The sequence below is a fragment of the Geotrypetes seraphini genome, chromosome 6 (genome assembly GCF_902459505.1).
Source record: "Geotrypetes seraphini chromosome 6, aGeoSer1.1, whole genome shotgun sequence".
Taxonomy (NCBI): domain Eukaryota; kingdom Metazoa; phylum Chordata; class Amphibia; order Gymnophiona; family Dermophiidae; genus Geotrypetes; species Geotrypetes seraphini.
In genome coordinates, this window is record NC_047089.1 from 140,193,382 (window position 1) to 140,214,628 (window position 21,247).

The 21,247-nt window shown below is 44.6% G+C and overlaps 1 protein-coding gene across 3 annotated transcripts in view; it reads right to left on the reverse strand.

Moving 5' to 3' along the window:
- Positions 1-21,247, reverse strand: part of CRACDL (CRACD like) — a 220,950-nt gene that overhangs the window by 63,205 nt on the left and 136,498 nt on the right. For all 3 annotated transcript variants that reach the window (XR_004539898.1, XM_033948955.1, XM_033948956.1), the window contains exon 4: positions 5,586-5,721. Coding sequence is in view for 2 of the 3 variants with exons in the window: in XM_033948955.1 (XP_033804846.1) it covers positions 5,586-5,721 (136 nt within the window). In the remaining variant the exon portion in view is untranslated. The remainder of the gene's footprint in view (positions 1-5,585; positions 5,722-21,247) is intronic.

The following is a 21,247-nucleotide window of genomic DNA, read 5'->3' on the forward strand; positions in this document are numbered from 1 at the left end:
CCTTTCCCCTGGCCGCACCGCTACAATCCTACATCCCCCCGCCGACAAGAAGTCTTTCCGTCATCAATTCTGAGCCAGCAAGGAAGTGATTGGCTGGCCCGGAACGTCCTCTCGGAAAGACTTCTTGTCGGCGGGGGAGGTAGGATTGTAGCGGCGCGGCCGGGGGAAAGGAAAGGGAGAGGCGCTTTTTTTTTTTTTTTTCCTTGACAGGGAGGGCAGGATGTAGGCAGGCAAGCTGGCTGGCTTTAGCGCGGCAGGGAGGGAGGGGGATAGCTAGACAGGCAGGCTGGCTTTGGGGGTGGCCAAAATCTGGAAGGTAGTGGGGGGACATAAGAAGGTGGCACTGGGGTACTAAGGACACAGGAAAGAGGCACTGGGGGCACTATGGACACAGGACGGAGGCACTGGGGGCACTAAGGACACAGGACGGAGGCACTGGGGGCACTATGGACACAGGACGGAGGCACTGGGGGTACTATGGACACAGGACGGAGGCACTGGGGACACTATGGACACAGGACAGAGGCACTGGGGGCACTATGGACACGGGACGGAGGCACTGGGGGCACTATGGACACAGGAAGGAGGCACTGAGGGCACTATGGACACGGGTCGGAGGCACTGGGGGCACCATGGACACGGAACGGAGGCACTGAGGACACCATGGACATGGGACGGAGGTACTGGGGGCACTATGGCCACAGGAAGGAGGCACTGGGGGCACTATGGACACGGGAAGGAGACACTGGGGGGCACTATGGACACAGGACGGAGGCACTGGGGGCACTAAGGACACAGGATGGGGCACTGGGGGCATTATGGACACAGGACGGAGGCACTGGGGGCACTATGGACACAGGACGGAGGCACTGGGGGCACTAAGGACACAGGATGGGGCACTGGGGGCATTATGGACACAGGACGGAGGCACTGGGGGCACTAAGGACACAGGATGGGGGCACTGGGAGCACTATGGACACAGGACGGGGGTACTGGGAGCACTATGGACACAGGACGGAGGCACTGGGGGCACTAAGGACATGGGAAGGAAGGAGGGAGGGAATAGAAAGGGACAATTGTTGGGCCTGAGTGCAGAAAGAAAAAAATGAAAGAAAGGATACACAATCAATTAATAGATATCCCCTTTTGATGAAAAAAATAAATGGTCACGTTACCTCTGACTTACTTTCTCTGCAGCAGAGTCGGCAGCCATTCTGAGGTGCAGGAAGATCCCGCGCTGACTCGTCTGCCGGCTCTGTTCAGGAAGAAGTAAGTTACGTCGGAGGGGGTGGACCCGGCAGACGCAGTCATTGTGGGGCTTTGCCACAACTCCCTGGGTCTGCCGGGTTCACCCCCTCCGACGTAACTTACTTCTTCTGGAGCAGAGTCAGCAGACAAGTCATCGCGGAACCTTCCAGCATGCGGCTGCTGAGTCCGCTCCAGAGCAAGTACTTCGGAGTGGGGTGGACTGGCAGCCGGCAGCTACAATCATTGTGGGACCTTGCTGCATAAAGGGAGAGATAGGAGCAGGATTGCAGGAATGGAAGAGTGGTGGAGGGAAAGAAAGGGGGCAGGGTGGTTTGGAAGGGTGATGCTGATAGAATTGATGTACAGAGAAAGGGGAGAGACATAAGGGGGAAGGATATTGGAGGGAGAGAAAGGGGGCAGATGCTGATTGAAGAGGTTGTGGATGGCGAGAGAAAGGGCAGACATTGGATGATAGTGGGGAGCAGTGTTCCCGCTAAGCTGCGCTGGCGTGCGCTGGCGCACAAAATATTACATCGCAGCGCACAAGTTTCTCGTCACAGCGCACGGCGTACGGCAGATGGCAGGGCGGCGAGAGGAGAATCGGGCGAGTTGGCTCATAACTTGCTGGCGCCCGATATTTTTAGCTCACAGCGGAAAAAAGTTTGCTCACAACACCCGCCCGCTTAGAGGGAGCACTGGTGGGGAGCCTATGCTGGATGGAAGTGCAGATGGGAGAGATAAGGGAGCAAATGCAGGAAGGAAATGGGAGGAAAGAAAGAGGGGAGCAGACGCTGGATGGAAGTGGACAGAGAGAGGAGAAGGTACTAGATGGAAGGGTTGGAGAAAGAGGGTACATGATGGAAGGAGGGGATAAATAAAAGGAGGGCACATGATGGGGAGAAAAGGATTGAGTTAGGGAAACACTGGAGGGGTGAGGTGGCAAGCTTTAGGTAGACAGTAAAAAAGGACATTGATGAGAGGGTAGTAAGAACGTAATCTAGACAGATGCAGAAAATAAATTGAAAAGGAAAATGAGGGAAAAAAGGGAAAAAAAGGGAAAGGGATTGCAGAGGAGAGGTGTGAGAGAGGGAAGGAGATGAGAGAGATGCCAGACCAATGGGGGCGTTTAGAAAAACAAAACAAAAAAAGCACCCAATTGGGAAGGAAAAGTGAATTGATTCAATAGGCCAAATCAAATAAAAACATTTTCTCTAAATCGGGCAGCATTAGTGGCGCTCTGACAGCCTCATCTATGTATTGGGGAAGTAGCACAGGGTGCTGTGGTCTGTACAAGCTTCTTGTATTCTGGAGGAAGAGATCAATCAACATCTAGACAGCCTTGTTTCGTGTCAGAGGGGTTTCCTAAATGGAGGTATCACAGTGACCCTTTAATGGAGGGCTGGCATGCTCACCTTTTCCGTACCCCCAATGTCATTCATTTTCTCACAACTACATAAAGTTTGAGAAAATTAGACATAAAGAGATGCGAGATTGGAAGTTCAATCCTCTTATTAAATTAGCATGCACTGAAAGATTAGAGAGACGGGGGCTATTTTCGCTGGAAAAGCGGAGACTTAAGAGGGGATATGATAGAAACTTACAAGATCACAAAGGGCATAGAGAAAGTGGAGAGGGACAGATTCTTCAAACTTTCTACAACTACAAGAACGAGAGGGCATTCGGAAAAATTAAAAGGGGACAGATTTAGAACCAATGCTAGGAAGTTCTTCTTCATCCAATGGGTGGTGGACACCTAGAATGCGCTTCCAGAGGGCGATAGGACAGGGTACGGTATTGGAGTTCAAGAAGGGATTGGACAATTTTCTGAAGGAAAAGGGGATAGATAGAGGGTTACTATACAGGTCCTGGACCTGTTGGGCCACCGCGTGAGCAGACTGCTGGTCTGACTCAGCAGAGGCAAGGCTTATGTTCTTATGAGTCACATGGCAACAGCAATTTTTTAATGCACCATCAGGCACCTTATACCCCTGTAGCTATGGAGACACAAGAACTCATAGTACCATAGTAAATGACAGCAGATAAAGTCCATCCAGTCATGCTCCATCTGCTTACCTTGTATATTGTCAAGAGATTAAACTGTAAAACCAAAAGCATTCACATTAAACAAAATTAAAACTAGATATTCAAACTAAGTTTGAAAAAAGATTGATTTTATTTAAACCATTTATATTCTTACCCTTCAGATTAAGAAAACAAGAGCATAAAACGTATCAATTCAGACAGATACACCATACACAAACCACCTCCTTAAAATATTCCTTTTCTATCACTTTTACAGTTCCCAATCCCAAACATTTATAGCAGCAGCACAAACAGCTCTCTTACTGGAAAACAGAGAAAGACACAGGGACAGATTTTTCCCCATCCCTGCGAGTTTTGTCGCTTTTCCTGTCCCATTCCTGTAAGCTCTGTCTTACCTGTACAAGCCTCAAACACTTATAATTTTAAAGTGTTTGAGGCTTGTGCAGATGAGGACAGAGCATGCAGGAATGGGACAAGGAAAGGAAAAGAACTTGCTGGGCTGGGACAGGAAAACGAGTTCCCGCAGGGATAGGGAAAAATTATTCTCTACTGGAAAATGCTAACTCACATAAATATGCTAGGTCAGGGGTAGGGAACTCTGGTCCTCGAGAGCCGTATTCCAGTCGGGTTTTCAGGATTTCCCCAATGAATATGCATTGAAAGCAGTGCATGCAAATAGATATCATGCATATTTATTGGGGAAATCCTGAAAACCCGACTGGAATACGGCTCTCGAGGACCGGAGTTCTCTACCTCTGTGCTAGGTCTTTCATTTTTCCTAACAGACAAATCTTTCTCCCTCTTCAGATCCAAATGCTCGGAATTACGTAAACTAGAACAAACCACTAAAAACATCCATTTTTTGATACTAAACAGCTTAGCCATCTTCAGCAACAGACCAAAGCATAAGGAGTTAAGATGTCAAAAGGTAGATAAAAGTAGTGCTGCCTGATTCAGGGAAAAATTTTTCAATTCGATTTGACCTATTGAATCAATTTTTTGATTTGATTCACTTTTCCCACCCAATTGAGTGTTTTATTCAAATGTTCTGGTGGATTAATTGTGAAGCCCCTTCACCCACCCATCTCGCTTTGTCCTCTCCAACCCTACGCCAGTGCTGTGGTGTAAACAAAACAAACTAAAAAGTCTTTTCCACTCTCTGTTAGGTCCTAGCTCACCCTCACTATCTAACACAAGCTCATTTCAAATCTGACATATTGTAATCACAAAATAAGAAATAAAATTATTTTTTCTACCTTTTGTTGTCTGGTCATTTTATTATTCAAATCATGTTGGTCCCAGGCTTTAGTTTTTGTTTGTCTTCTGTTAACTCATAAGGCCTCCTGCCCATTTGACATTTTCTTCTTTCTCCGTGTTCTCCATCCATCTTCTATTTCTGTTTCTTTCCCACTGTCTACCATCTTTCTCCATTTCCCCACATGGGTCTCTCACTCTCTCTTCTTTGTGAAATCTATCTCTCTCCCCCCCTCCTCTCATAGGGTCTTCCCCCCACCCCACCCAGGTATCTCTCTCCTTCCTTTCTTCCTCCCCTCTTCCCCTGCAGTCTAGTCTTTTCTCTCATACCTTCTCTCCCCAGCTGTTGGTCTCTGTCTCTTCATTTCCTCCCTCGCGGCCCCCCCTCCCGCATTCCTACCTTCCCAGCCAGCACTGCTAGCTGGTCGTCCGATTTGTCTCCTCTCTATGGCATAGAGGAGACATGGATTGGCCAGCCAACCAGCCGGCAGTGCTAGCGTGTAAGGCAAAGCATTGCTGGCAGGGAATGTAGGAGTGTGGAAGGGAGGCTGTGGGGGAGGGGATGAGGAGAAACTGAAGGACACAATTTGGGGGGAGCCATGCCCCCAAGTCCTTCCGTTCTGATGACTATGCCTGCAGCTGCCAACCCCCTGGTGATGTGCATGTGTGGCTCCACTCGGCCCAGAAAGCCATGCTCTGTGGTGCAGCTCATAGCTGCCCACCTCAGATTGGTGGGGGATTAGCTGCAGGAGCTGATGATTGGCTTCTCAAAGTGACTCCCATGACTCTATAGCAAGAGAAAGCTCTGCATCATCACTCCAATCCTGATGCTGCTTCGGGAGATCTGACCACTGAATCGGTGAGGCCAATTTAAAAACCAAAACAAATCAATTCGAATCAATCCAGCTGGAGTGAATCGGTGAATCGATTCAAATCAAGAATCGGGGATCTCTAGATCAAAAGACAGTTGCATCAGAACCTTTTTAATCCTAAAATCTAGCAGTACAGTCATTATTCTGAATGTTATACTTTTTGAGTACCTGCAAGGCTCTAATGTTTTCTGAAACATTTTCCTGAGAAAACACTCGTACTGGATGTGATGGCTCTTGTACAGACTCAGGAATGAAGATGCTGTCATGTGACAGAGCTCTGTTTCCCAAAATGCCTCTGGAAGACCTAGATTAAGAAAAGCTTGTTAATTCTAAACTTTGTTAGAACGCTTATTTTGTAAAATTGCATCCTGCATAGTCTAACTTTACATATTTTATGTTCTAGATTTTATATTACTGAAATAATCAGTTCATCATTTTTACTGCTTGAAAACTACATTGAGCATGGACAACTGAAGCACCTAAAAAGCAGATTCAAGAACACACAAGTGGGACAATTACTAAACTGTACTGTTTTTGCAAAGCCTGTGAAGTAAATTTGGGGAATGTAGTCAGCAGCTGGCCAAAATTTATCAGTGGAGGAGTAGTCCAACACTTAGCACTGTGGACTAAGAACCTGGGGAACTGAATCACAAACTCCATTTGCCAGGTACAGAAAAAAACTTGCACACAATAAACATAAATCATTTTGGTTGTACTACAGAAAGGTGGTATAGTAAATCCATGACCCTTTACCTGTTTTTCTTTACTCCATGGGCTGTTAGTGTAGGAGTCCTTATCAAATGCTGTTGTAGATGCACTTATGCTATCACCTGAAGCATATGACATAGGCCCTAAGCTAACCCCCCAAACACTACGCAGGAGTTTCGTCAGCCGTAAGCCTGAAGTCATTATGCCATTGTATAGATCCATGGTGAGACCACACCTGGAGTACTGTGTGCAATTTTGGAGGCCGCATTACCGAAAAGATGTGCTGAGACTAGAGTCGGTGCAGAGAATGGCAACCCGGATGATCGCTGGTCTCAAGGATCTCCCTTACGAGGAAAGGCTGGATAAGTTACAGCTCTACTCACTCGAGGAACGCAGAGAGAGGGGAGACATGATCGAGACGTTCAAGTATCTCACGGGTCGCATCGAAGTGGAAGAAGATATCTTCCTTCTCATGGGTCCCACGGCAACCAGGGGGCACCCGTGGAAAATCAGGGGAGGGAAACTGCACAGTGACACCAGGAAATTCTTTTTCACTGAGAGAGTGGTTGACCGCTGGAATAATCTTCCACTTCAGGTCACTGAGGCCAGCAGCGTGCCTGATTTTAAGGCCAAATGGGATAGATACGTGGGATCTATTCACTGAGTTAGGTGGGGAAGGGTCATTGCAGTGGGCAGACTGGATGGGCCGTGGCCCTTATCTGCCATCTATTTCTATGTTTCTATGTTTCTACATGCAACCTGTCCTTTCACTGATTTGTTTCCCACCCCCCATGAGTCAACTCCCTCTATCTATCCCCTTCCTCAGAAAAAAAACCAACCCTCATTGATCAAAGCTCATGATCCTCTAAAACTACAACATGATTCTCTCCCTTCCTCCCAGAAATTATCTCTGGGAGTATCTCTTGTTGTCTAGTATTGGATGGAGCAGAGTGGTCCCCTTCCGGCCGCGCCTCATGGCCAGCCAGGTTCAAAATGGAAGCTCAGGCCTATGCACTAGGCCTACAATCATTCATTATTTGGCATGGACCCTACTGGCAGCACTGTGAGGATAGTGCATGCAGTCAAAGCCACCATTTTGAAATGAGCCCATGCAGCTACAGGAAAGGAGAAGGTGATTACTTCTGTCCACTAAATGGCCAAGGATATCCCTGGGTAAATCTGGGGATGTGTTTTGCTCTGGGGAGGGACTTGCATCGGGGATTGTTGCTTTTGGGGGAGGGGGAGGTGGTATGGCTGTGCTATTGTACTGCTGATGACATGGCTACACTTAACGCATCTCAAAAAGCAATTGTGACAGCTAGCCAACTCATCTACTATCAGCGGCGGCCAGGCTCTAGAGCTACCCACGACCTGCTTGAATCCTGCCTATATCTCCTCTAAGCTGCTAGCGCTGGATTTTACCATTCTAGTTGGTTTTAGTGTATGGCAGCCATTAGCATGTGCCACACAAACATAGTGGAGATGACCACAAGGTGCGAGAGAGTTCTTTATTTGAAACCTTCAATCCGTTCAATAGGACTCGATACAGCTATGTTTTGTCCTCAGCCTGCCTCAGATTGTAATAAATGAATGTTTATAATCTTCCTGGAAATTGTCAATTGTAAATCTTTTTAAAATCAGATGATCTCTCACTCCAAGAGAGCCACAGTAGTGCAATGTCACTTGATCGCAATAAAACACGGTGAACTACTGTATACAGTATATAATGCAATATCATATGAAAGAAGGAATACCATGACAGTCGAAGACAATTTAGAGATTAAAAAAAACCTAACTTCCATCTCATGCTTTCCAGGTAATATATGAATGAAAGGCCATATGGGTATAAATAAATCATATTTCCTCTTTAGAGTTATCTCTTTTTTTTTTAATAACTCATTAATTCCCTTGCTTTATCCATTCTTTAAATAAGTGACAGCTTGAGACTTCCAGTTGCTTTCCAGCAGACTCTTAGCTGCCAAAAGTAATTGTGTGACAACCTTTTTTTTTTTTAAATTCCTACAGCTTGAATTTTGTCCAAAGAATTCAAAAGATATTTGGCTTTAAGAATGACTTGATCTTCCCCTCCCCCTCCAACAATGATAGCTGCTTTAAGGACCTTTATCTCCTGAAACATCCCCTTTTACAAAACCATAGCGTGGTTTTTAATGCCGGCTACATCCATAACAGTTCCAATGCTCATAGGAATTCTATGAGCATTGGAGATGTTATGGCCGCTGCCGGCGCTAAAAATCATGCTACAGTTTTGTAAAAGGGTGGGGGTGGGGGGTAAATTAGACAAATAATTTGACAAAAATATTATTTCCAAATAAAGATTGAACTCATGTGGGATCAATTAAAGAATTAGGTTTTATTAAGTGCTTCATGATTGCTTTAAAGTATCTGAACCATTTTAGTACCAACAGAAACTGATTTGGCAATTACCGTATTTTCTCGCATATAACGCACGCGTTATACGTGGTTTTTACAAACCGCGCATACTCTTGCGCATTATACGCGTGAGCGCGTTGTACAAAAATTTTTTAACATAGTTTCCCCCCCCCCCCCCGACGCCCGATTCATCACCCGGAAGAAGTGCTCGCACTCCCACCCCGAAGGACCGCTCGCACCCCCACCCGAAGGACCGCTCGCACCCCCACAGCCTCCCCCCCTCCCCCATGGAGAAGCTGTCTACCTTGTTTCCGGATGCCAGCCCAGCTGCTTCCTCTGCCGGTGGTCCTGTCCCTTCTCAGAGCCCTGTGCTGCGCTGCTTCCTCTTCAGGCGGTCCCGCCCTTTCTCTGATGTCAGAGAAAGGGTGGGACCGCCGGAAGAAAAAGCAGCGCAGCAGGGCTCAGAGAAGGGGCGGGACCGCCGGCAGAGAAAACAGCTGGGCTCGCTGGCATCTGGAAACAAGGTAGACTGCTTCTCCATGGGGGAGGGGGGTGAGGCTGTGGGGGTGCAAGCGGTTCTTCGGGTAGGGGTGCGAGCGGTCCTTCGGGGTGGGAGTGCGAGCGCTCCTTCGGGGTGGGGGTGCGAGCGGTCCTTCAGGGTGTGGGTGCGGGTGAGCGGTCCTTTGGGGTGGGGGTGCGAGCGGTCCTGCGGGGGGGGGGTGAATCGGACGTCGGGGGGGGCATCAGGCTTTCAGGGTAGGGACAGGACTTCAAGGAGGAAAGGAGAGTCGGGGCGGGCGAAAACAGAGTCGGGGTCTCCAGAGGAGAGACGGGGCGGGCGAAAGGAGAGTCGGGCAGCATGCGCGGTATACGGGTGTGCGCGGTATATAAAAATTTATGTACATAAATGTGTTTTTTGCGCGCTATACCCGTGTGCGCGTTTTACACGGGTGCGCGTTATCTATGTGAAAATACGGTAGTTCAGATTCTTCTGATTTTTTGGTCTTTGGGAAATCTACTCTATTGGTCACACTGGTGTTTGAACAAGATTTGGATATGATATTGTGTCTTTATTTTCATAATATTCAGATTTTATTTATGGAACAAAGCATTTGGATATTTCAAGATTTTGCAAAATCTACTCAGAAGCAAATGAAGTATTTCTTAGCCATGACAGCTGAAACACAAGGTGCTTCTTTTTTCCTCACAAACTCCTGTAAGTGTATGGTTAAATGCTTAAGTAATTCTTATATAATTTATGTCCCACAGCAGTTGAGATCTTTCATTGATGTAAAGAAATCTTTGATTCCAACAACACCCACAGTAAAATATAGTGATAATGGCTGAAATAATACTGTATATGTAGATTTGCTGTTTGGGTAGTATAGCATGTTTTTCCTATAGGCTCTAATTTTCCTATGTAATCTCCCTTGTTTATTTCTGTTTTTCTGCCCCTCATAAGATTTTGAGAGTCTAACAGAGTTTTACTAAAGAGAATAGTATAATCCTCTAAATCAGGGATGTCCAACCTTTTGGCTTCCCTGGGCCGCATTGGCCGAAACAAATGTTTCTAGGGCCACACAAACGCTGCAGCAAGACAGAGGAGGGAGCCAGCAAAATGGTAAACACCCAGGGGCAGCAGAGGAAAACACTGCATCGCCCTCGACCGGGGCTACACAAAATATTACACGGGACACCCCTGCTCTAAATGATTACATTTTCCTTTTTTTTGTTTCTTTTCCTTCTTAATATAATCTTTGCAAAATATTTTTTATTGGCAAATTACTCATATTTCCTTTGTAACAAGATTGCATTCCTTGCTCTAAAGATATTTAAACTCAACTCAGTGTTTAATAGCCATATCTCTTGAGGAAGTACAGCAGTTGTCTTCAACCTTTTTTCATGTAAAGAGCCACAGTATGAATACGACAAAGCTCTGAGGGATACTAAAAAATTTTAAACCTAAACATACTACTAATTTTGTAAAACTGCCAAGACCTGCTAGATCATAATGGTATTAAACATTAAAAAATAATACTATTATTGATTCTAAAACACTTCAAGGATATATTGTCAACAGTAGCAAATTCCATAAATGACACAAGTTTCAAGTTTATTTTGAATTTTCTATCCCACCCTTTGGTAGACCTTCACATGAAACACCTGGGTAACACACTTAAGAGATTGTTTGCAGTTACTATATCAAGTAGGTAAAATTGAAATTAACCCATTTACTTGATTTGAAGCGCATTTCAGCCAACTGTTTGAGGGCCACAATGGAGGACTTCAGGGGGCGAACATTGGAACCACTGAAATACAGCTTATAGTGAGGAATAGCATTAGGGTTTGTTTGGTGGATCGCTCCTTCATTCTGTAATTATTTTTTATAGGGTTGGAATGGGAAAAATCATATGTTTCTTACCTTTTGCATGTAACAAAGATTTTTAAAGCTAAGAAGCCTTGGTAGCTCTAATTATAAAAGTATAGTAATTGAATTCTTTTCTTCAGAATTCATAAATATTCAAGTTAATGAAAGCAGAATCCAAACACATGGAGGGTCTTAATTAAAAAAAATGTCTAAGTCCGATTTGGACATAGGGCGCTAGTCGCCCAAAGTCAGCAGTGTATCTCTCTACCTTTCTGTAAGATTCTATATGCTCTTTGTAAGATTCTATATACTGTACTGTATCTCAGACCTTTTGTAAGATTCTATGTGCTTTTTTGTAAGTTTTCTAAATACTGTATCCCGGATTTCTACATATTGTAACTCACTGACTGTCCAGCTCTCTTCGGTGTGAACCGCCTAGAAGTCTCACGACTATGGCGGTATAGAAGAATAAAGTTATTATTATTATTATTAAAATGTCCATTCTCGAAAAATACGTCCACATTTTTTTTTCTCGAAAATCATCTGTATGTCCAGCCGTTTGATCGTTCAGACCACCAGTATGTCTATCTCTATACCATATTCTCATCCAAATATTCATCCAAGTCCCAAATGCCCAGAACAAGACCTTTTGGACATGGGAGGAGCCAGCAATGTGATGGAATTGCCACCCAAACATAGCAAGAGAGCAGTGGGGCACTTTACAGAGCACTGCTGTGAATTTCACAAAAAGGTGCCACATAAACATCTCACCAGAACTCCCTTTATAGGTCATGGTAAGCCCTCACAACACCCCAAACCTACTATACCTACCTGTCTACAACCCCAATAGCCCTTATGATTGCAGGTGGCACCTATATGGTAGTACAGTAGGGTTTTGCAGTGTTTTGGTGGACTCACATTTTTTACCATGAATGCAGTGGTTAGAGTGGATTATGGGCCTGGGTCCTCCTCTCTATGGTTCACTTGCCATCCTCCAGACTACTTAAGACACCTCTGTGCAGCTCTACTAGGCTTTCATATGCCAGGTGCTGATGTTCTGGAGGCAGTTATGTACAGTTTTATTCCGATTTTTATGGTGTGTGGGGGTGTCAGTGATCACTTAGGGAGTATGTAGGGGTCTGCACTTTGTGTCTGCAGTGGTTATTTGGTCACTGGATATCTTCTGGACACTTAGATATGTTCTAGATTGCCTAAGTCACAACGTATAAATTCCGTCTAGGCAGTCGCGTCAAACTTTCGCTCATCCCTGCAGTACGACTAAGTCTAGGTTGGCCCATATCCCGCCCTAACTACTCCTTCAAAAATGCCCCTTTCAGCTGGAGCACAGCGGGATTCAGAGGCTTGAAAAGTCTCTGGATACATCTAAAAAACCTGTTTTGATTATCAACACTTGGATGACCTGTCTTTTAGGTCATCCAAGTGTCGACTTGGGTGGGTTTTTAGACATATATTTCTTTTGATTATGAGCCCCATTGTGTTCTTCCCAAAATGCATCTATGCCAAGCAGAGTCAGTTTCAAATTTCAATCATATCTTAAATGTGGTATTTTCCCCCTACTTATGCCCAGCTTCATTTTTTTAGCTCTCATTGTCTGATTTCAAATTTATTAGCTGTTTTCATTTCAAATCCAGTTTAATATACTTATAATGGCTGCGTTAGCATTTACCGTGCACTAAATCAGCTAGCGTGCCTTAGTAAACGACCCCCTTAGTTTTTTTGTTGTTATGAACTCAGTAACATCTAGTGAAGAAAACTATCATCACAAAATTAAGTGTTCAATGCTAAAGGATATTTTTTAAACTGATATGCCACTATTATTAATAATGTTACCCCATGATAGAAGCATTTGCATCCCGCTTGTCGCATATATATTCCATATACACTCCTAATAGATATCTTGAAAACTAGGCTGGCTGGGCAGTCTCCCAAGATCAAGTTAGAAACAAATTTGAAATTTCATTCCGAGTTGTCCTTTTGTAAATTTGCTAACTTAAAAACATTTTTTACCCTTGCTTTTGGGGATTTACTGGGACAGGAGAAGCCCTTGCAGGAGGTGACTGCACTAAAGAGTGCCTCAGCCATTATTTGTATGTTTCTCTGGGTTGATTGATATCTTGCCTTTTTTATGGAGTTTTCTGATTAATATTTTTATTGTAAATTGCTCTAATTTGCTTTGTAATTAAGGGCAATTTAATCAAATACCAATAAATATAAACATCCTCACTGAATCAAATCATCTTCGCATCCTTTTAGCTGCAGCAGTAGTACAGTACTCTTCTTTCCAGCCTATTTGAGCTGGCTTCCAAAGTCATTTTTTCAATCTGTGTAGGTTAGCTCTTCATTCATGCTTCCTTTACTGAGGAGTCAGCATCTTTCATGTACAGTGGTACCTCGGTTTACGAGTGCACCGGTTTGCGAGTGTTTTGCAAGACAAGCAAAACGCTCAGCAAACTTTTGTCTCGTAAACCAAGCACTGCCCCGATAAACGAGCACTCAGCAATGGTGGCCCAGGGGTGAATACCTGCCTGCGGGTGCTGCAGTGATTCCAAAGTGGTGCCTTCCTTCCCTCGGGGTTCCCGTGCGGCTGCCCTCCCGCTTCGGCCGATGCCTCTGCCGTCCTTCAGCGCCTCCCGGCTCCCATCCAAGCCGGCCGCCATCCTAAACGAGCATGCGCGCAGCTTCACCTCTCTTCTCCTGTCAGCCGCTGCCCCGACAAAATGCTCACCACGTACAAGCACGCATGACTGATGTATTTGAGTTTACCCCTCCGACCCGCCTTTTGCGCTCCATCTCTATCTTCACCTACCCCTCCTTGCAAGGAAAATCTAAGAAAACTTATGTGACAAAACTACTATCCTATCAAGCAGCTCACTATAGCCAGGAATTACTACCCATTATAGGTTCCTCTTCTTCATACATGCATTTCAGGCGAAGTTTAAAATTCCTAGTAGATCACTAAACCCTGCGCCCTCCTTGCGATTCTCTAATGAAGGAACAACCCTAGATATGGACTCTTTCTTCTCTTACCACCTGTACCGAGACTCTAACTCTGTTCATTTCTTGAGTTCACCTTGTATTTCCTTGCTACTATTGTATTCTATTCTATTTGACTTCGACCTTGCTATGATCCTTTGTTATTTGTACTCCTATGTTACTTGCACTTGTATCCTCAACTCTGACGTATGATTTTTCAGTTAAATTCTGTTAACTGCATCGAACTTCATGGTGTATTGTAGCATACAAATAAAATTTTATGTTATGTTTTTGTTAAAAGGACAATTATACTACCTCCTAGTGCACTATTATGCACTCTGGATTTATTATACTGTAATTATTATTATACCATGGCTGCAAATGAGCAATTCTGAGTTCTTCTTATCTATATAAACTAACTACACGAAACAGATAGAATAATAAAATGGATTTTATTTATAGAAAGAAAGAAGAACTATGAACAAAGCAGAAAAGAAACAATTCTTTTTCAAATGCTAGAAAGCTCACCAAATATAAAATGTATCAAACGCACCCTTCCCTAGATATGAAATGAGCACCATCTGTTTCCTGTGAGTGTGTACCAGGTCTGACTGACAGAATCAGGGCTGCATCCTTCTCAAGTGTAGGCAGGGATGGCTGGCAGTGCTTGATCTCATGTTTCTTTTTTTTAAGTTCAATCTTTATTAAGTTTTAACATCTTACAGGAAAATGCAACACACAAATATATTATAAACATATGTAAACATACATTGGAAAATTCTTAACAAAAAAACATGTAATTATCTACCCATCCCTCCCTCCCTGACACAAACCCCCACCCTACCTCCCTCCCTTATGTCTGGCAGGTCAATCATTCCATCACAAATATTGCTTAATGAAACCCTCTAAAGGGCTCAAACATCCTTAAATGAAGCCATAATCCCTGATCTTTCAGCTAAATTAGCTTCATATTTATAAAAAAGGCACACAGTTTTCCACCAAAAATGAAAATTCAACAACGTGAAATCCTTCCAGTTCTTACTATTACCTGTAGTGCCACTCCAGATAGTATCATGAACAATTTATTTTTATTTACTGTCAAATAGGTTGTTGAAGTAGCACATGCTCCACTTATCACCATTCCATAAGAAAGAGGTATAAAAACTTCCAATATATTTTGTATTTTATTCCACATCTCCTGCCAGAATGTTTGAACCAGTAAAAAAAAAGATGATCATGTGTACCTACTTCTTTTTTGCAGCTCCAACATGCATTGGACTTGTTAGCATCCAATTTCTGTAACTTAACCAGTGTTCCCGCTAAGCTGCGCTGGGGTGCGCTGACGCACAAAATATTACCTCGCAGCGCACAAGTTTCTGTCACAGCGCACACAGTGTAGAGCACAGTTCTTCAACCGCCGGTCCGCAAACAAAATCTTGCCGGTCCGCGAAGGATTTGGTCCCCGCCGCAACGAAAGGCCGGCGTCAGCTGACTTGCAACTTCCTGTTGCAGTCGCTGTGCCGGGACTCCTGCCTTCGCCGGGACTCCTGCCTTCCACCGCGTTTGCCTCCTGCCTTGTCTCCGCACCTCCAGACCAGCAGCGGCAGCTGTGTATGCTTTTAACTTCGGCACAGAGCTGCCCCTAATCAATAGTTTAGCGCGGTTTCATAAGGCAGCCTCGGGGCCTTTGCTAGGCCGGCCCACATCGCATCATCGAAGCGGGCCGGCTATCAAAGGCCCCGAGGCTGCCTCATGAAACCGCGCTAAACTATTGATTAGGGGCAGCTCTGTGCCGAAGTTAAAAGCATACAGAGCTGCCGCTGCTGGTCTGAACTCTTGGGCCGCTGAAGGAGGGCAAAAAGCAGCTGTCCTGGAGGTTTCCCTTCCTCTCGCCTTTACAGGTTCCTTTTTTCCACCTTTTTTTTTTTCCTTCAAACGGCAACGGGCCCCAGCATCGACATCAATCAAGTAAGTTCCACTGTCAATCAAGCGGTTCTGCTCGGCCAAAGCTTCCCCTGTGACATGAGCCACCCTCAGGGGAAAGAAAGTGACCCACAAAGGTGAGGGGAAGGGGGGCAGATGATGGAAGTTGGGGGGGGGGGGAGAGAGAGAGAGAGAGAGAGAAGGGGCAGATGATGGAATGGAGGAGATGAGAGAGAGAGAGAAGGGGACAGATGATGGAAGTGAGAAGAAGGGAGAGAGAGCAGAAGGCAGATGGATGTCAGTTGAGAAGGGAGAGCAGATGCTGAATGGAAGTGGGGAAAGAACACATACTGGATGAAAGGAGGAGATAAATAAAGGGGGAAGAAAATAGTAAGATAATGGAGGGGTGAGGGAAAGGGGTGACAAGCTGTGTGTAGACACAGTGAAAAGAGGGAAACGGGACTAAATAGTAAGAAAGAATTTAATTTAGATGGAGGCAGAAAATAGAGAAGGAAGACCAGAGAAGAAAAGGGAAGAGAGAGCAGAGAATGATCAGATCTGAGTGGAGGAAATGAGAAGAGAGATATGCTAAAAACCACAGGGGGGAGGGAAGGATAGAGATGCCAGACCATGAGGGGAACAGAAGGAAGATGATGGATGCTAGACCAAATTGGGGGGGGGGGGGGGGGGCAGGAGGAGAGATGGCAGGGAAAGACAGACAGTGAATGGAAGGGGCAGATGCTGGACTGAAGAGACAGAGAAGGTTATCATGCTGCTGTACCGGGCCATGGTACGCCCTCACCTGGAGTACTGCGTCCAGCACTGGTACTTTAAGAAGGACACGGTACTACTCGAAAGGATCCAGAGAAGAGCAACTAAAATGGTTAAGGGGCTGGAGGAGTTGCCGTACAGCGAAAGATTAGAGAAACTGGGCCTCTTCTCCCTTGAGCAGAGGAGATTGAGAGGGGACATGATAGAAACATTCAAGGTACTGAAGGGAATAGACTTAGTAGCTAAGGCAGGGAGAACGAGAGGGCACTCTCTAAAGTTGAAAGGGGATAGATTCCATACAAACGTAAGGAAGTTCTGTGGTAGAAAGCAACATATTTATTTGGCTCATAACTTGCTGGCGCCCGATATTTTTAGCTCACAGTGAAAAAAGTTTGCTCACAACACCCGCCCGCTTAGAGGGAACACTGCCAGGGTCCACAATGTTCTACGGAGCACAAAGTAAAGAAGCTATACATCGTTTCCTTTGAATCCATATTTTCTTCCAGTTTTCAGATGGAACAGAACATTGTAATTCTCTGGACCAAATAGAATGAAGTCCAGAAAGCGGTTTCTTATGTAGGTATGAGCATAGGAGCTTATATCAGCTTGAAGCTTCATGGCCTTGAACCCCCGCAGTATAACATATAATAGGCAAGCTTGGTTGTTCCTTCAAAATATTAAGCGATGGGAAACCAGCCTTAATAGCGTGTTGGAGTTGTATCCACTTAAAACATTGTGAGAATGGCAAGGCAAATTTCTGCTGCAGAGACTGAAACAATATCAAACATCCTTGACTCATCACATCTTGCAGGGTTCTAATTCCTGCTTGCATCCAAATTTTCCAAAGGATCATAGGGATATTTGCGTGAAGCTTTTAGTAGAAGTAACGAGTAAGTCATCCAAAAACATCAATGCTTGCCACATGGATTTAAAGACTTCATTGTCCCTATATATCTATGGAATTCGTATACTTGTCAAATGGCTAAGTTGGAGCGGTGACATCAGAGCAGATTCTAATTGTAACCAGTCAAGCACCTGATCATATAACTCCGGTATTATCCTATACATTCCCTGTCTTAAAATGTAGGCACGATGGTATAGGAAGACTGACTCCCCCCAATTCTTTAACTTTTTGTAATTTTGCCATAGCAATTCTAGGTGTCTTTCCTAACCATATTAATTTGATAAGCAATCTATTAATCTGTCTATAACAACCCTCCGAAAAAAGGATTGGTAATATGCTCATGTAATATTGTATGACTGGGGCCATCATCATTTTTACCGTTTAGATCCTGTCCCACCAGAAAAGATACAAGGGACTCCATTTCTCACACAATCCTTATATTTTGGAGAGAACACACTTTTCATTTGCTGACATGGTGTCACCCACATTTTGCAGAAGCATTCCTCCCAGATATTTAATACCTTTAGGCTTCCAAAGAAATGGATATGGGTCTAATAAATATTTTACACAATGTACGTTTAAGGGTAATACCTCAGATTTACTCCAGTTGATCTTATACCCCGAGAAGGATCCAAAGGAGTCAATCAACTGAACTGAAAGGGAGTGGTAAAAGATGAAAAAGAGATAGCGGACAAGTTAAATGAGTTCTTCACGTCAGTCTTCACGAGGGAAGACACAACCAACATTCCGGAACCTGAGGAGATCGTAAACGGAGACCAAGATGTTAAGCTGGTCAAATTAGAGGTAAGCCAAGAGGATGTCCTCAGGCAGATAGACAGGCTAAAGAGTGACAAATCGCCGGGTCCGGACGGCATTCACCCAAGGGTACTCAAGGAACTAAGGAACGAAATAGCAGAGCCACTTCGACAAATATGCAACCTATCCTTAAAAACTGGAGAGATCCCGGAGGACTGGAAGATAGCAAATGTCACGCCCATCTTCAAGAAGGGTTCAAGGGGTGACCCAGGTAACTACAGGCCGGTGAGCTTGACCTCGGTCCCGGGAAAGATGATGGAAACGCTGGTTAAGGACAGCATCTGTGAACACATTGAAAACAATGGGCAGCTAGAGTCGAGTCAGCATGGCTTCTGTAAGGGTAGGTCATGCCTTACAAACTTATTGTACTTCTTTGAGGGGGTAAACAGCCAGGTAGATAAAGGGGAATCTATAGACATCATTTACCTTGACTTCCAAAAAGCCTTTGACAAGGTACCACACGAAAGACTGCTTAAGAAGATATGGAATCACGGAGTGCAAGGGGAGGTCCACCGATGGATCAAAAACTGGCTGGTGGACAGGAAACAGAGGGTTGGAATAAAGGGACATTACTCAGACTGGAAATGGGTCACAAGCGGAGTACCGCAGGGGTCAGTGCTGGGACCGCTCCTGTTCAATATCTACATAAATGACCTAGAGGTGGGAACAAAATGTGAGGTCATTAAATTTGCGGATGACACCAAACTATACAGCAGGGTTAAAACCATGGAAGACTGCGAAGATCTCCAAAAGGATCTAATGACACTGGAAGAGTGGGCCAAAAAGTGGCAAATGAGCTTCAACATAGGGAAATGCAAGGTCATGCATGTGGGGAAGAAGAACCCGATGTTCAGCTACAAAATGGGGGGATCACCACTAGGGGTAAGTAACCTGGAAAGAGACCTGGGAGTGATGGTAGACACAATACTGAAGGCGTCGGCACAGTGCGCCACAGCTTCAAGGAAAGCAAACAAAATGTTGGGTATCATTAAAAAGGGTATCACGACCAGGTCGAAGGAAGTCATCCTGCCACTGTATCGTGCAATGGTGCGGCCGCATCTGGAATACTGTGTCCAGTACTGGTCGCCGTACCTCAAGAAGGACATGGCGGTACTTGAGGGAGTCCAGAGAAGAGCAACAAAGCTGATAAAGGGTATGGAAAATCTCTCATATACTGACAGATTGAAACAGTTAGGACTTTTCTCCCTGGAGAAGCGGAGACTTAGGGGAGACATGATAGAAACCTTCAAGATCCTGAAAGGCATAGAGAAAGTAGAAAGGGACAGATTTTTCAAACTAAGGGGAACCACAAGTACAAGGGGGCACTCGGAGAAATTGAAAGGGGACAGGTTTAGAACAAACGCTAGGAAGTTCTTTTTCACCCAGAGGGTGGTGGATACATGGAATGTGCTTCCAGAGGCTGTGGTAGACAGGAGCACTGTACAGGGCTTCAAAGAAGGTTTGGATAGGTTCCTAGAGGACAAAGGGATTGAGGGGTATAGATAGGTGTAGATATGGGTTGTAGGGATAAGAGTAGAGGTAAGTTACAGGAACAGGAGTAGAGATAGGCTATAGAGCTAGTCAGGGACCACTGCTCAGGCAATGTGCCTGATGGGCCGCCGCGCGAGCGGACCGCTGGGCGAGATGGACCTCTGGTCTGCCTCAGCGGAGGCAACTTCTTATGTTCTTATGTAAGGCTGGTACCGATGTTACTGATTCTGTAAGATATAATAGAATATCAGCAGCATACGCTGAGATCTTATACATGCTTTTTCTTTTTTTTTTTTTAATTTATAAATTTTTCAAAATTTAACAAGCATACAATCTTGTACAGAAAGTGCAATCAAGAAAACATATCATTGATTATTCTCAAACTTGAAAATAAACCAAAATTACATAGAAGGTAATAAAATTCCAACTTAATCGCACATTAGTCCTCAACATTGGATCCAAGATTGAGGAATTAGGAGTAAATATAATACAATAACAATTTAAACCAAATCACGTCATCTGTGCTGAAAGAGAGCTTAAATTAATTATTAAGACACTGATGTTTCTCCTTTTTCAAGGCGCTTCATGGAGAGGAAGACAGTCAAATGAGACGGTTCAAAGAAAATATATTTAAGGGAATTATACCTGATTACACACTTACAAGGGTATCTAAGAAAAAATAATCCCCCCATCTGGGTCACACCTGCTTTTAATAATAAAAATTCCCTCCTTTTTTGAGTTTTTCTCGAAACATCAGGAAAAACTTGAACATGGAAGCCAAGGAAGTCTTTAGATCTATTTTTAAAGAAAAGTTTAAGGATCCAATCTCTGTCTGGAGCCAAAGCCACAGTCAGTAAGAGAGTGGCTGGACTAGCCACCTCTCTATCAGATTGTTCCAATAAAGCAGTAACATCCAAAGAATTTTCCTGTGGTCTACCATCCTTGTCTTTTTTTTGAGACTCCTGATTTTTTTTATTAGGCAAATAATACACTCTTGACAATGGTGGCAGAGAATTCTCAGGAATTTTTAGGATTTCCAGAAAGTAACATAGAAACATAGAAACATAGAAATAGACGGCAGATAAGGGCCCACGGCCCATCTAGTCTGCCCACCTTAATGTCCCTCCCCTACCTTTGCCCTGTGAATAGATCCCATGTGCCGATCCCATTTGGCCTTAAAATCAGGCACGCTGCTGGCCTCAATCACCTGTAGTGGAAGACTATTCCAACGATCAACCACTCTTTCAGTGAAAAAGAATTTCCTGGTGTCACCTCGTAGTTTCCCGCCCCTGATTTTCAACGGATGCCCTCTTGTTGTCGTGGGACCCTTGAAAAAGAAGATATCTTCCTCCGCCTCGATGCGGCCCGTAAGATACTTGAACGTCTCAATCATGTCTCCCCTCTCTCTGCGCTCCTCGAGCGAGTATAGCTGTAATTTGTCAAGCCGTTTTTCGTATGGTAGAT